This window comes from Pelmatolapia mariae, linkage group LG15 (assembly GCF_036321145.2).
Source record: "Pelmatolapia mariae isolate MD_Pm_ZW linkage group LG15, Pm_UMD_F_2, whole genome shotgun sequence".
NCBI lineage: Eukaryota > Metazoa > Chordata > Actinopteri > Cichliformes > Cichlidae > Pelmatolapia > Pelmatolapia mariae.
The window spans coordinates 19,256,012-19,272,825 of NC_086240.1; the positions used below are offsets into that span (position 1 = coordinate 19,256,012).

The window sequence follows — 16,814 nt, forward strand, 5'->3', positions numbered from 1 at the left end:
CCCTCTCTCCTACATTCAAACATGGCGAAACTCTTTGCCATTATACCACCACCATCACCCTCACCTTTCTCCAGTCCATCGCTGTCATTACCACCAACGCCATCACCATCTTCGCCACTATCATCACCGTTATCTCCGGTAGCGTGATGACCCGCGAGGATGGAGAAGTTGTCGGCGAGCCTGTCGGAGATCACTTGGAGCCCGTTGGCGCTGCCGCTGGACGCGGTGGTCAGCAAGTTCCGTCTGCCCACTCTGGTCCGCCTAGCCCACGGTAAGAGACAGAAACCCGCTTCACTTGGTGATTTTACCTCCGACACGACCATAAGAAACTTTTTACAGTTTTTTTGTTTGTTGAATTCTTTTGCCAACTGTTGTTAGTTAACTCTGAGGCTCCTTATCACTACAATTATCGTAACCGTGACACTAGTGAAGAAAAATGATAGTGAGTAATGAAGAAAAAGGTGAAAATGTAAATAAAGTGTGTTTGTGGGAAGCTTTGGAGTATAACGTTCGGTGGGGTTTAAAACAAGTGTCCAAATTTAACGGAGAACGTGTGAAGAGCTTTAACTGCACCAAGGTCGGCAGAAAAATTACCTTTTCCGGTTTTAACTTTCAAAATAAATGTTCATATTTGTCAGCGCGTTTAGTAAGAGGGAAAACTTGAAATGCAAAAAACTGTGAGCAGCTAACTTGAGCAAAATCAACAAATCTATGAGCAGAACGAATTGAATTACTCTTTAATTTAGGCAGATGTTTTGTATAGATGAGTGCAATAGAGCAGATTAAAATAAATGAAATTAAAAGAAAAACATTGGCTTTTAAATAAAAACAGGATAAATAAAAAATGTGTTTTACTGGTCTGATAATATTAAAATGCGATTACAGTAAACTTCTTTAAACTTCAGGAACTACAAATTACAGGATATATTTTCTGTTATTACATGCTCAACATACGCTTTCATTTACATGTTCAGTATATTCTATCTTTGTTACGTAGCACATGTCCCTGTCACAAAAATAAATAAATAAGTACATACATCAATGGTAATACGGGATTAAGAGTTAATAGGTTTTATCGTTGACCCCAGTCGTCAGTGCCAGGTTCTTGCTCTTACTTTGAAACCAATCTGATGGTATTTCCGTTAATATTTTAGTTCAGACTGGCCACCTTGATACACCCGCTGCACCTCAAGTCCCCGTGCCGCACCAGTTCACTGACCCGAGCAAGATGCGTTCTAACGTTAGTGTCAAGTTTTCTATTAATTTCTCATGTTTTTCGCTGCCAGCGTGATCCTTCACGTTCACCTTCACCGGATTCGGTGTCTTTAATTTGGAAACGGGCGACGGGTGTCGTGGCCAAAGTTGTTCCAGTCTCAGCGAGGCCCGGAAAGCAACAAAGTATCTGTTGTGCTGTTGAAGTGCTGCTCAATTCTATTCATATGCAAATGCTGTAATCTGTCGGCGAATGTAGTGAATACTAACGAGAAGCGACTCTGGAGAAGAAAAAAAGCCCTCCAAGTTTCCCTGCCGCACAAAAGCGCGCACCCGAAGCCGTGTCACAGTCCCGGAAAAATTACGCACCTTACTCCCGGCAGCGCGCCTGAACATCGCATAGAGAGACCTCCCGTAGGTGTTTATTAACTGCACTGTAGTTACCCCACTCGTGATGACTCCTTGTTTGTATATCCCGCCAGCCCAGATGGTAGTTAGTTATTTACAGCAGGGCATGATGACAGCTCCTTTTCAGGGCAGCGTCAACAAACAACTACGGTGTTTATCCATATGATGTGTATATGTGTGTGTGTGTGTGTGTGTTCTCCGGCAAGAGTGGGTAAAGATGTAATTGAGTGTGATGGGCTGCAATATGAACGCTGCAGACTGCAAATTAAATAGCCGCCCAACTGACTGCATTGAGGCTACACAAGGAAAATTTTCAACCTGTCTGACCCCCTTAGAATATATCAGAGTGGTTAGTAGTGGAAGTGTTTGTGGGGTTTGTCTCAGAACCTAGAAAAAAATAAATGGGTATAACACTTCTCCTAAATTGAAAGGATGTGAATTTTTGTTTAAAACATTCTTTCCAGAAAACTGCAAAAAGGCATTTATCACACACCCTTCCAAAGCTCCCTCCCACCTAAAGAAATACCTAGGTGCAAAAATCAAAGTTTAAAACAAAACAGTGGGCCAAACATTGAGGTTTTGAACAGGGAGAAATGTTAAGATAACAGAGAATTACTACATCCTCAGGCAAGAGCGATATAAGACATACTAACATCACAGTTTAGTACGAAGCATTGCATTGGAATGAGCAAAACTTCCTGAAGAAAGCTAACATTGTTTCAGTAGATAATGTGCTTTATTTCTTCCTAGTATCCTTTTCTGTGTTTATAGTCAGCCATCTATCAACATGATTGTTTGACTCAAAGGCTTGGGAGTAACATTGTGTTGCGTGATTGAATTGTACTGCTGTGCTATCAGCAGAAATCAATGCCACTGTGCTACACAGCTCTTGTGAAAGCCAGATTGCCCTGTTTGTGTGATTGCGTGTATGTGTACGGGGGCTGTGTAATTGTAGGTTGCCAGTTGCATAGCAGGGTCCTGATGAGTAGGTTAGCGGGGGGTGATCCATCACTGATTGTGGTAATTATGTGTGCTTTTTACGAGGGTGTTTTAATGTTTTCCACTGCTGAGTTACTAAGTGTGACCTTAGAATTGAGAAACCTGAGACTTGCACACTATTTGCCTATTCCTTTCTGAGTGTGTGTTTGTTTGCTGCAGGTGAATGTGTGGAGGGTCTGTCAGAGGACGATGTGGTGCTCTTACACTCCTGCCGTCAGTGGACCACAGTGACGGCCCACAGCTTAGAGGAGGGTCACTATGTAATTGGTCCCAAAATTGACATCCCTCTGCAGTATCAGGGTGAGCATGCATCTGCACATACACTTTGCTTTTTTACATCAGCGGGGAGAAAACTTTGTCCTAAATATAGATTTTCCCTAAAATGTTCATTTGCTGCAGGAGTAAAAAACAGGTCAAGAATTTCTACAGAATGATTCTTTTTCTCTGAAAGCATCTACCGGTACAAACAAAATAGCTGTGGATCAATAAGCTGAAAGTTCAATGTGTTATTTTCTTTGTGTTGTTCCTTCAAATCTTATAATACCATTTAATTAAAGTGTTAAGATTTAATTAAGCTTAATATAAAGTACTGTATATTAAGCTGTTCAATATACAGCACTGTGCAAAAGTCTTGAGTCTCGAGTCCTATTTTTACTGTCTTCTCATCTTTTAAAGTTGTCTTGAGCAGTAGTTCTTCAGGCTTTCTTAAGATTTTTCAAAGCTTTTCTTTGGAAATTGGCTGTTTTTCACTCATTGTTAGTCTCTTCCTTGTAGCTGGCTATTTCCTGAGAATTCTTTTGTTTGTTAAGCCACTTAACACTGACCTATGAATCATTCAAACATCAAAAGGCACCTCAACTCCACGAATGGACCAGTGTTGTGTCTACACATAACAGACAACTTAGCAAAGAACCAAAGCAGCCTGTCACCAAAATGCATTATTTGTTACAGTTTCTTCAGTTATATCTATGCAAAATTCTACAGATAACACATTTTGAGAGATATAAAATAGCAATTTTGCACTAACAAGGTTATTATCAAAGTACTGCTAGCTGAAAATTTGGCATATCATAGCATGGTGTGTACAGGCAGGAAAATTATAGCAGATGAACCACACCTGAAAGTCATGTCCATGAGAAATAGGAAAAAATCTAGCAAACACCTGACTTGGGACCTGAGATGTGCATCTGGACGGTCTACTGTTTGCTGAGGCCTCATCAGAAATGGTCTCGGTGGAAGGGTGGCGGTCAAGAAGCCATTCTTAGAAGGGAAACAGGGAGAAAAGGTTAAGAAAAGAACTGGACTAAAAATCAGTGGCAACAGATCTTATGGAGTGACGAATCCAAACTTTTGGAGGGTGGAGGAGGTCAGGAGCAAGCAACAAAGATTGTCTAGAACCATCTGTAAAACATGATGTCTCTATCCTGGTTTTGGGCTGCATTTCAGTCAGTGTTGTTCAGCATCTTGTCAAAATTGACGGAATTATGAATGCAGAAAAGCACAATCAGATTTTGAGCCACCATGCAATACCATCTGCAAAGCATCCGATTGGCAACAGCTTCATTTTTCAGCATGATAGTAATTACAAACACGTTATTGCCAATCAAGTAAAAACATACCTGTATTTAAAAAAAAGACAGGTCTCAAGACTTTTGCACAATACTCACTATGACTGCATCCTGTGTTTGACAAAACACAGTTTGTCAGCATGCTCTAGGGATAAATTGTGCAGCTGTATTTCTACTTAAGAACAGCTTCAAGCACAGTACTCAGTAGTTTTTTTTCCTACATCTATCAAGAAATAAAAAAGTTTCACATAATTGTCATAAACTAATTGAATTTATATTAATAATGACCCTCCCCAACTCCTCCCTCCAGGGTTGATTGGAGATTTCCCTTCTTTGTGTGTTATGTCAGTAAAAACCACTCCTTATTAATGTGAGGTAATTCATAATTAATAATAGAATTGCTGATGCTCCAGTTCATTCAGGACAGTTCACACTCTTGTTCAAGAAAATGAAAACACCTTGAAACACACAAACATTCCCCTGACCCTGTTAGTACCAGTAGAAATGTTAGCAGACATCCTACACTTTCCAATCTATTCCAGTAATTCTGTCAGTTTTCTGCTAAGTAATACAAAAATAACACAATAATCTGGAGCCATTAATTTAACTTTTATTCTTCAATTCTATCAGAGTACCTCTAAATGAATTACAAACCAAAATAATCAGTTATTTAATTTATACTGGGTCTTGGTGTAGTCAAGCTATTCTTAGCTCCTCCCCATTTCAAAACAACTTTTATCTGATTGGTTGTCCCTCACAAACAGAATGTTTAAAAGAGAGATGGGCGGGGGTCATCTTTTGACATTCAGAGCCTTGTGCCTGAGGTGGCCATATTATGGACATCCACGCACTCTGATATTATACAGATCCAAAAGTTGGAAAAACTCTAAACAAGTTTACTTAAACCTGAGCTTTTGTCCCTCATTATGCAGTATAAAACTTTTCCTATCTTTAATATGATCATCTGCCATTGTAACAGACAGGAAATGAATAAAAGCATAATAGAATCCCTTTACGGAGGAGTTGCGTACTTTAAACTCTTAATGTACAGATGAGCACATCTTCTACTACCACCTTCATTCACACATTCACTCGTGTACCATGTGACCTTGACTGACTCCAGTTGTCCATTGACTCGCGTCTTCCTGCTGAATGAGTCTAGCCAGCATGACCTCACCGGAGCTCATCCCCACCACCCCATTGTTCCGACTCTCAACCCAGTCACATTATTCTCGGTGTAACTGGATCTTAATGCCTTCTCTCCATTGCTTCCTCCACTGATGGAGTGCTGATGTCACCTCACACTACCACCACCTCTCAGGCTCCTTTTTGGAAGAGAGAGAGAACATTTGGCTGGGAGGGGGGAGTATGTTGAGATCATTCAGCATTTCATATGTGAAACACACTAGTATTTCCCAGATATTAAAAACACAAGAAGTAATAAATAGCAAATATATATACTACCAAGTAGAATAGTAAATAAAGAATGCCCAATAAAGGTAACAAAGATTCACTAGTTTATTCAATTTCTTTTTTTTTTTACTTATTTTACTGGTTTAGAGATTAGATTGAAAGCTATAAATTATAATAAGCACAATAAAGGCAAGCTTTCATTTTATTCTTATATTCATGAATGCTTATTAAAGATGGTGAAATATTCAATTAATAAGGTCAGCTTATGTACAAGTCCTGTGAGCCAAAGAGCTCCGGCTTCAGACTCAGCTCAGGCTTTTTCTTTTTACTCTTGGCTCTGCATGATGTCATGGAGAGGGGATATCCTTCCTATAGTCATAACTAAGGAGGTGCAAGGCTCATTAAAGGATAACTGGGAATTATTTTGGACTGACTGGTTAAAGCTGCTCTAGTAGACTCCTAGATATATGAATAAATAAATCTATGCAGATGAAGATGAGCATAATTGGTCCCCTTTAAAAAGAGTCTGAGATATGCAGATTTTTTAAACTTAATGGCATTGTTCATTAGCATTGGTTATTTTTTCCAACTTTAATGTTTATATCTGTTTTCATGTAGAACTTTTGGGGTATTATCAGTATAAACAGGAAAGATCTGTATAGCCTCTTGTAAGCTCAAAAAGTGGTTAATCTTAATGCCTAATTTCAGGATCTGGGAAAGTGAGTTGTTCTTTTATGTTCTCACTCCCAGCGGGTAACGGCCCTCAATTAATTGCTTGAATAATCAGCAGACAGTCTTTTATATGACTTGACTTTACACTGTAGTCTTAGGCAGAGCTCTGACAAAAATCAACACACAACAAACAGACTGTATTGTCTGCTTCTTCCAGCCATCTGTGACCCTCTATTTTTCTCTTTTCCTCTTGCAAGAATTGCACAAAGTAATGTTGCCCCTCTCTCTTCTTCACTACACTAAACACAGCAACAATGGGCAAACTCAACCAAAGGTCCCATGCTTACATTCAGTGGGTTTAGGGCCCTTGTTGTGGCCAGTCAGCTCATCCGTGCAGTGCGAACATAAAAGTTCTGGCCACGGAGAAAAGCTGATTAAAACATGCTGTGTGCTTCCAAGATTTAATTAAAAAGGAGTATCTGTCCAGCTTTAAAGATAGAAGGCTGCAGCTCCATAATTCTTTTAGTGACCTTTTCTGGCTGTAATCTTTGACTTTACTTGTTTTGTTTGTTTGTTTGTTTGTTTGTTTGCAATAAATATAGTTGTTTCTTATTTGTGTCTAATCAGTTTGTAATCGTGAAAAAGTGTGTTCATAATCAAAGAGTGTTTTTTTAAATGTGATGAAATCAAATAGGAGACCCTGAAGCATATCATCAGTCTGACATCCTCTTTACTTAATGATGCATTCCAACAGATACAAAAAAGACACATTTACATGAACGCATCCTTTTAGCACTACTTTTGTGTCCCTTTAAATATGTTAGATGAGTTGTTTCGGAATCACAGGCCGTCGTCTGTGATGAGCTAATGTCTGTGTGATGACTTCATACAGGAAGTCTAAATAAGCGTAGGATGAGTGCAATATAGGTTTCCCCCTGGGGATGGACAACAGGATGCCTCCCTCCTTCTTCTCCTCTCTGCCTGTCTGCATCCTCGTCTACCCCTCACTGAGAGGCTGGGATGACAGAGGACAGAAAAGCTGAATGATCCCTTATCATGAATGGGATTAAGGGAAGCATCTGGGGCTACAACCACCCTTGTAAGGTGGACCCAGTGGCCAAAAGCCTTATCTGGAAGCCTTTACAAGTACCAGCCTGCTTTATCATATAGCAAGAGCAGCTTTTTAATATGATGTCACATCTGTGTTCTGTTGCCTATCAGCGACATTTGGAATCTCACTTTTGACTAAATATAAATTTCCAGAATTGAGCAGGGCTTTGTTTAGGTTGGTGGTAAACCTTGTTTCATTTCCAACTCCTACTCTTTGAGGGGGTGGTGGGTTGTGTTGAAAAGTGGGATTTTGCTGGTATTGTTGGGTGGGTGGAAGCTCCTTATCCTACGGGCTCATTTTGAATTGGAAAGTGGGGGGTGGAAGAAAAAGAGAATGAGAGAGCTTCTGGCGTAGATGATGGTGGAGTTTGGTATTCTACTCTGTCTACCAGACAAAAAAAAAAAAAAACCAAAGCAAAAAAACTTCTCTTGTTCATTCAAACTCTGACTCTGTGAAAAGAAGGAGGATCCTCGAAAGGCTGTAGTCGTTCAATTGCAGTCTGATAAACTGGCCAACAGGAGTAAAGCATTTAAAATGTCCTTTGAACAATGTTGGTTTGGTTTGCGGGCTGTTAAATGAGTCTTTTCAATGTTGAAAAAAGGCAAAAAGGCAAAAAAAATATTTACAGCTTCAACAACACAAAACTTAAGTTCAGGAGGGTGAAAGATTTACCGACGAGGGGATGAGCAAGGGACAGAAAGAGTCAAAGAGAGAGAGGGATGAGTTTGTGTGTGTGCGTGACAGTGTATGTGTAAGTGTCTCCATGGTGATGTGTCTCTGCTCTGCGTGAGAATGGGGGTCCTTTATTCGTTACCATGGCAACCCAGTCGGCTGTCGATTGGGAAAGAGCTGGTGCCAGGTCATAGGTCACCGAGGTGTCTTTATATTCCTCTGCCGCAGATGTATGTGTGCTTTTATAGTGAAACTATAGGCAGCCGAAAAGGAACTTTTCACCCGCTCATTTTCCCTGCCTCTGGCTTTTTCCTAACTGGCTCTCCCCTTCCACTCTTCTCTTCCTACCTCTTTTCCCTTTTCCTCTTCTCCCATCTCTCAACATCATCTTCTTCTGTCCTCTCTCTCACTTCCTTTGCCGCTCTTCACCCCTTTCTTTCCTCCTGTATCACACCGATCTTCTCTATAGGGAAATTCAAGTTGCTGGATGAAGACCGGGACGTCAGGGATCCAGTCCAGTATTTCTCCAGTGTGGAGGAGGTTGCTGGTGCCTTTCCAGACCGAGTTTTTGTCATGGAGACGATCACTTTCAGTGTCAAAGTAAGGCACGCCTATAATGAATTTCCAGTTCAGCTTTGCCCTATTCACCACCACAGCAAAAACCTGTTTGAAAGAAAGCGAACAGACACTGAATAGACAATAAAGACAGCTTTAATGAAATCTAAACAACATTAAGATTTGGTCAAAACTGAAAGGTGAAAAGCCTTCTTCTAAGGTGTTTGAAAAGTGAAAGGACACGCTTCCTTCTCAACATTTCTGCAACCTCCTCAGACTCTGTGCACTCGAAGTGGATGCTTGAAGTGTGGCTGTCTGATCACAGTCATTTCATATCCAAATATGTTATAACAAATGAAAAAACAAAGGCAAGGATGTTTGTATTACTGAAACAAAAACTAGGTGTGAAACATGAAATGGTGGGTGAAATCTAGTTGCATTGAAGTTTTCTGTAATAGCCTCAAAAGAGGACTTTTCACTTTTGTTTAACCAAATTTAGATATAGACTTCTTTTTTCGAGGCCATGATTGGCTGATGAGAATTTGGTCCAAAAAAAGGTCCATGGATGGGGAGTGGCTTTTAACTACGGGTAGTTAACTAACCACAACAGTATTTTTATAGTAATTAATCCCTGAGTCATGCAATATCTTATACACATATACATCCATGTCTGTGTTGCAGGTTGTTTCAGGGGAATTTAGTGAAGACAGTGAGCCCTACAGTTTCACTCTGCAGGCTGGAGATGAGCTGTCGCTCATGGGGAAAGCAGAGCTTCTCTGTGCCACTCCCTCAAAGGAAAAGACGGGACTGAGCGCGCTCCTTAGACGACTAGGAAAGACTCCCAGAAGTAAGTCAGGCTGAACTACTGAGCTGTAAAGTTATGAAGTCCCGTTTCAGTGGTAGCACATGCACTCGAGAACGAGGAAAACAAAAGCACTGGCAGAACTGAAGGTTACTGAAGTTCATTCCTTTTTTCTGAAGCATACCAGTCAGCCGCAACATTTAAGCCTCCTGCCTAATATTATTTAGGTGTCCTTCATGCCGCAAAAGACAGCTTTGACCTGTTGCAGCATGGACACAGGTTCCCTGGGGCTGTTCGTTGGCAGAAGATCTTATGGGTCCTGTGGATTGCAAGGTAGGGCCTCGATGAGTCCTGCGGATTGGGATCTTTGGAGTCCAGACCCGGCAGTGAACACATTGGACTCTTTGTGTGGTCCTAGAGCCATTCTCGAGCATTTTTTACAGTGTGGCTGGGCACATTGTCCTGCTAGTGGAGGTCACTTGTGTTGAAGATATCCTGTTGCTATTGGTGGGTGGGAGGGGGTGGTATTTGGTGGCGCATGTGAAAATAACATTGCCATGAAAGCCAGAACCCAAAGTTTCCCAGCAGAACATTGCACTGTAACAAGAAGATCAAAGGTATTCACTTCACATTGAATACTGTGGCTGATTAGTGCATCTGATTATGATTTTTCTGTGGATTTGTGGTTCAAACATAGAAAATTTAAAAAAAGTTAAAGTTAGGACTGATCCACCCATAGACTCCTAAATATCTTCTTTGTCTCTTCAGGTAAAACGCCCTGCCTGGTCTGCATGAACCATCGCACCAATCAAAGTGTCAGTTTGCCCTTTGGCTGTCGTGGACGCTTCTGCACACGCTCTCCACTGGAGCAAGGCATGCTGGGGGGGGAGCACACGGTGCGCAGCATCATCGAGAGAGTCCGCCTCCCCGTCAATGTGTCTGTGCCGTCGAGGCCACCACGAAACCCCTACGACCGTCACGCAGTACGAGAGGGCCACCGCTACAAGCTGCTCAACATAGTCAGCAAGACGGTGGTGCTCTGCATGGTTCTCCGCCATCAGGAAGTCTCCCCCTCCCACTTTTTGTTGCTGCGTTGCATGCCCCGGTTTAATGTGGCCGAGGCCTCCGTGCACAAAGCGGCATTGGAGAGCCTTCTTCTGCGACATGCGTTTGACCCAGATGCCTACTCTCGTGCTGTTAGAGAAACTCGGCCAGAATTGGAGTGCATGACTGAGGAGTGTGTGAGCCCACGGCGCTCTCGCGTGTGTGTGTCGAGCCAGGACTCATTGGCACCGGCACTGCAGCGTCTCTCAATGTGCGGGTATGTTGGTGGAGTCTCAGACAGCGTATCTCAGCGCTGCAGGGACTCCCTTGGAGAGCGGCTAGGGGAGGGGCCAGGTGAGGAGAGGGAGTATGTGACTCCTGAGTGGACTGAGGGTGAAATGAGGACCACTGAGGAAATCCCTTATGAGGAACTCTGGACCAATCAAAATGCAGAGGGCTTAGGAAAGGAGCCAAACCTCATATCCTTCCATTCATCTTCCTCACTGGACGGTTCTCTTGGTACCGTCGTGACAAGAGTGTCTACCCCGCCACCTGTACCTCCAAAATCTGATGCTGTGAGTTGCAGTCCTTGCCTCCCATCCATCCTTTCGTTCTTCAGTCTGTCATCCTTCTTATCTGTCCACAGTAGCATCCGGCTGTTAAAAGTCAGGATGGCTGCCTTGAATTATTCATACACAACAGCTTTTAAACCCCACTGATACACTCAACGCAAATACAAGCACACACTGACTGTAATGCACACTGACTGGAAATGCTGCAATACACCACCCTTACTCTTATTGCACATACAGATATACATAGATAGATAGAGAGACATAAGCTGGTCAGCCTCAACATAAAAACCACGTACACAGTGTTGTGTAAGCCTATATGTGCTGCCAAAATGGCTCTAACCTGTTTCTCCATAGACACGGGATCCCTTAAGGTGTCCTAGAACAAAGGTAGTGGATCCTCTGGGAATGTTCTGGCACATTCCACAGCTCAGATTGGGATCTGTCATGTGTGGATAACCAGTCAGTGTCTTTGTATTTTTTCCATGTTCTCGAGGAGTTTTTGCAGTGTTTCGGGGAGGATTGTTCTTTTAGGAGAAACCACTATCATCAGTTCCACATTGCCATGGGAGCTGTTATTGACCTGGGTTGATTGTACGTGTCCACTTATCTCCATCAATGTAAGGACCCAGGATTTCCAAGCAGAACTAGAGAGAATCAGTGCTGTAGTTCACTTCACTCATTAGTGGTTTTTAGGTTGTGGCTGATTATTTCTAATGAATTGAACCGAAAGCTAAAGCTATTAAGACTGCTGAAGCTTTTTAATGTGATTGCTATAAATCAGCACTACACCTCCTAGGAATAATTTCTTAAACATATAGAGCATTTCAGTTTTTTAATATTATAAGGATTACTTGGATTATGGATTATTAGGTGAATTAACTTGCCGAGACCAGAAGAAAAAAAATGGGAAAAAATCATAAGTCTGAAAATAACCAAAGTAAATTCATTTCCACAGACTTGATTGGCATGGTTGTTTTAGTTTGCTCTTTTTAGTATCATATGCAGCAAGGTCCTAACTTCAATAACAGATTGGTTATTCAGTAGCCAAGCCCTACTGCTTCCTAAGCTAGCATGTGTGATTGATTTTCTGTCTTTAAATAACAGAGAAATTCAAAGATCTGTGACTAATACAGTAAGACAGACTCATTACCTTTACTGTAAATGGACTGATCATGCTTCCATGCATAGTCACCCCTTCAAGTTCCCATTTGGAGCCAGGAAATCTCCCATTAAAGTCTCATTGACTGGCTCCCTCAGAGTTCCCAGGGTTTGGGTTGACATTGAGTTACAGAAAAGTCTGAGAAGGTCATACCTAGAAAGATTTGTTTTCAGAAAATAAGCATTGCAGGTGATATATTGTTAGCTTTCTTTGTACATTTTTGTGAATTTGTGGTATTTTTTACTTTTGCTTTTGCTGAGAACAACTAACTGTTGTTCTACTGATTACAAATGAATTAATCACCTCCACTGTTTTCCCCTAAATGCTGCTGTACAGCAAAAATGCAGACTTTCCTTAAAATATTCCTTTTGTAGCGCATAATGAAATGTATAACGTGCATTACATGATGTATAATGAAATTTACTAGATTAATTTTAACACTCAAATTGGTGTAAGTCAGGCTTTATGTATACTATAAAGGTTCATTTTTAATATTGTAATGTATTTTCTGTACAGCTCTAATGTTGACCTTAAAGCTGGGGGTCGACCAGCACTTCCATAAATTAAATCATCTCTTTTTTTCTTGTCTTTTTAAAGAGGAAATGGTGTCATATTGAAAATGATGTTGTTTTACCTACTGAGCTGTTTCACATTTCTAAGTCTTCCCAGGCAATGGTGTCCATGTGTAACCGTGTATGTTGTTTGTAAGGCGCACATTTTCATGCTTTTGTTTAATTAACTTTTTTTTCCTTTTAAAGTGAGGGCAGCGGAACAGAAAGGTTTGTGTGGGTGCTGACGTCTCCTCTGCAACTGGATTATACCCTGTCACACATAGCGTTCTCCTGATATTTAGCCTGCCAAGACACTGTGTGTCTGTGTGTGTTTGTGTGTGTGTATCTAGATGCTGCTACTGTGTGTAAGGAGTTTGTTTGAGTTGTAAAGGTCACAAAGTTTTACTTTTACATTTACTATGTGTCGCACACACACACACTTGCACACACTTGCACAAAGCCTCCTGAGAAGTCTATTTTTAAGAGTTAACCTTTTTTTATTTGGCTGTTGTGTGTGTTATTGTTATGCTTATGTTTCTGTGTGTGTGGTTTGTGCTTGTAGGTGAGAGAGGAGTGTCGCTATTTGATCGCCCCTCCAGTTCCCCCTCGTTGCTCCAAAGGAGGCTCCATCTCCAGTCCAGCTCCCAGCCCTCCTGTTCCACCTCGCTTCCCCAAAACTTCCACCTCCCCGAGACCAAACATCTCCTTTTACTCCTCTGGACTACAGGACAGGTACAGTATAAAACATGTAATGCGTAAATCCTTATTCTGACATACTGGTATAATTTTTGAGAGGATTGAAAGCCTTTTCTGGTTTCACTGCTTGACATGATTGATTACACGAACAGGGAGAGAATGAAGTTCCTCCAGCTCCAAACTACTGCAAGAGTCCAAATACTGTAGCTTCAAACAGAGCTACTGCAATGGCTGTTTCCAAATAAATTGCAATGAAAATTGTCCAAAAGATATGGATGTAGACACCCATTAGTTTGTGGACTTCTATTTTCAAGTCTCAAGTTTAGATTGTTTTTTCCTTAGTGCAACCCACCTGACAAGCAATAATATTTGTCTGATAAGTCACCAACATGCAGGGAAGTCTTTTTTTTTTGGCTGCATTTTTCAGCTCTGAAAGGTTACTGCTTACAGATTTCCCGTTCTTGCCCTTTAAAGAAGATTATACTGTATATGGAAAGAAAGTATGGGAAGGTTATCTAATCTAAACTGACAGAAGCACAGAAAGCAATGCCATTTTACAATATGAAGCTCCATATTGATTGTTTGCTTGTTCTATAAATAGACGATATAAGGAATGATACATTTTTTATGAATTGACAGCAAGCTAAAGAGAATTTTTCAGCATGTAGCTGCTGGAACTTGAAATATGGTCATTTAAATACTTTTGTAAATATGATATGTAGCTAATATTTTCAAAATCTTTTACATGACACATTTCCATTTTCTCTGTCTTGTCCCAGTTGCTCCCCCTCCCCCGATGCCTCCCTCTACTGTTACCCATGCTCTTGGGGTGACTGCTCTGCCCCTAATCCTACTAGTCCTGAGCCTGTCTCTGGCATCCCTACAGACAACACAGCCAATCCTCAGCCTGCACAAGCCACCTGGGCAGAGCCATGGGTGGATTCCTTCACTTCCTCTGGACTTCGACTCAGGCCGCCACCCCCACAGAGTCGATTTGCTCCCTTTGGGGCGTTGAACCCCTTCAACCGCCAGTCCCCTTGCCCCTCGCCTGAGCCTGCTCCCAATTCCACAACAGATTCTTCCAGAGGCGCAGAGGGTGGTGGGACATCAACAGGAGTCACTGAGGGGTTGTCCCCGCTCCCTGACCCTACCTGGCGACCTCCCGCTGACCTGTCTGCTCTGTCATTGGAGGAAGTCTCAGCTTGCCTGCGGTTTATTGGCCTATCAGAGGCAGCGGTGTCCGTGTTCCAAAGGGAGCGAATCGATGGCAGCCTGCTGGTGCAGCTGACTGAAGATATCTTGTCACATGACTTCCACCTGAGCCGACTCCATGTGACCAAGATCACGCAATTCATACAGGGCTGGAGGCCCAAAATCTAATATACACACTGTCCTGAGAATGTGCCTGTTGGCTGCTGAGCCTCCATGAATGTGCCTTCCACTGTGACCAACTGGCTGCTGAGCCCAATGAATGAAACTGAAGGAAACTACGCCACACTGTGGTCAAACTGTAGAATTGACACTTGACTGGCTCTAATGCTTAAAGTCAGACTGACATGTTTCCTGTCTCAATCACAGTCTGGCACTAGTTTACTAACAAATGGCTACAACAGAGAGCTCCAGGATAAAAGTGCCCTCTTTGGAACTTAAAGTCTGATTTAAACAATGTGTGGCGTTCACACCGTTCAACTTAGAATTTGATATGCAGGGGAAATTTCTGTCATTTTATCTTAAATGAAATTTGACGAATGAACAGAATTTCAGCACTTTTTAGACACTTTATTTAGTCATCAATAGGTGTTAAATTAATTTCAAGACAAGGTAATTGTAACATTTTGACCCTACACAGGTCATTTAAACATCCTTCTTGTTTCACTGAGTTTCAGTGGAATGTAATTGGCACAGATAAAATGGGAGGTTGTTGTAAATTAAAGCTACCTTCAAAAGAAGAATGAGGAAAATATGAAAAATATCAGACCTCTGAGCAGTCATTGACAAAATTACTGAGGTTTTGGTACTGATTTTTTTGGTACAGGTCAGTCTATGCTTCGGGAGGGATGATATTTTTATTAACAGTCCCTTTAAAGGTAACAATGAGTGTTATAGTAAAACTCAGAAATGGAGTTGTAAGTGTACCTCGGATTTCACATCCACATAGATTGATCAAAGTCCTACAATATCAGGAATTGTCACCACTCAGTTTTCTTGAAAAGCTAATATTTCTGCCACTACCTTTGCTGCCTTTTTCACCCACTGTTGTAGATCCATCTGTGAGTGCTTTGTTTCTATTATAATCTCTTGTAAGATCTGCAGATGACCTAAAATAAAGACAGAAAAGCAACAGAGAGAGAGACAGGGGAGAATTCTTCATTGAACTTGCTCCACCTGGCCGAGCATGAGGTTATCAGCACAAACCTCATCTTCAGATAGCAGACATTAGACACTGATAATGAATGTAGTCAAATTTTGTAATAAGTTAACACAGCTACTCTTTGCTTTTCTACATGCCATAAAAAGCCCAAGTTATTAAGTGTTGGACGGAACAGCTGTGAAGTTTGTCCAATGAATTAAAAAGAAACTCACATAAAAATGTATAATAAATAAACAAAAAAATATTCTACCTAAAATCACTGAGTCAGAAAAATGAGAATAAACACAACACTTCAGTTTCTCTTCTTAGAGCATTAAAAATGAGGAGATGTTTTCTAAGAGGCCTAACGATGGTTGGCTTTCATGTACTTGATGGCTGCTTCCTTAGTTACACCTTGGTATTCAGAAGTATTAATTCTTTGTAGCATAGATTCAACAAGGTGCTGGAAAATTTGGCTTACACTGACATGATTTGTTGACTACACATCTGTGATGTGAATCTCCTTTTTCACCACATCCCAAAAATGCCATCTGAGTACAGCAAACTCATTGGTGTGTTCAAAAACCACAGTTAGAAATTTCTATCCTGTTGGAATTAGCCATCAGATTGATACACTGTGCCCATAAAGGCATAGACACGGTCAGCAATGTTGGTATTAAGGTTATCCCCTACACCATTACACCACCAGCAGGAGCCTGAGAAGTTGTTATGAGCCAGGATAGATTCATGCTTTCATGTTTATGCAAATTCTGACGCTGCCATCTGAATGTCACAGCGGAAATTGAGATTCAGGCAGAGTTTTTTCAGCCTTTGGTTATCCAATTTTGGTGAGCCCATATGAACTGTAGCCTCAGTTTCATTTTAGCTGACACCTAGTGTGGTTTTCAGCTGCTGTAGCCCATCTGCTTAAAAGTTCGACTTGTTGTGCGTTCAGGGGTTTTCTTCTGCGTACTTTGGTTGTAATGAGTTGTTGCATGAGTTACTGTTGGTTTCCTGTCAGCTTGAA

General features: G+C 41.4%; 1 protein-coding gene across 2 annotated transcripts; it reads left to right on the forward strand.

Moving 5' to 3' along the window:
• gareml (GRB2 associated, regulator of MAPK1-like) lies at positions 1-15,629 on the forward strand. 2 transcript variants are annotated; one of them, XM_063495676.1, is made up of 7 exons: positions 1-271; positions 2,779-2,919; positions 8,525-8,655; positions 9,292-9,457; positions 10,181-11,031; positions 13,304-13,473; positions 14,217-15,629. In XM_063495676.1, the coding sequence occupies exons 1-7, from the start codon at positions 160-162 to the stop codon at positions 14,815-14,817; spliced, it is 2,172 nt and encodes a 723-aa protein (XP_063351746.1). In that variant the 5' UTR covers positions 1-159; the 3' UTR covers positions 14,818-15,629. The 2 variants fall into 2 exon arrangements, with proteins under 2 accessions (XP_063351746.1, XP_063351747.1); XM_063495677.1 differs by lacking the exon at positions 2,779-2,919.
• Positions 15,630-16,814: the final 1,185 nt, after the last annotated feature.

Excerpts from the sequence above, each read along its gene's own strand:
- gareml (XM_063495676.1), top strand. The coding sequence starts at position 160 with ATGGAGAAGTTGTCGGCGAGCCTGTCGGAGATCACTTGGAGCCCGTTG. Across the intron at positions 11,032-13,303 it reads TACCTCCAAAATCTGATGCT|GTGAGAGAGGAGTGTCGCTA; the intron begins GTGAGTTGCAGT and ends TTGTGCTTGTAG. Across the intron at positions 13,474-14,216 it reads TCCTCTGGACTACAGGACAG|TTGCTCCCCCTCCCCCGATG; the intron begins GTACAGTATAAA and ends GTCTTGTCCCAG.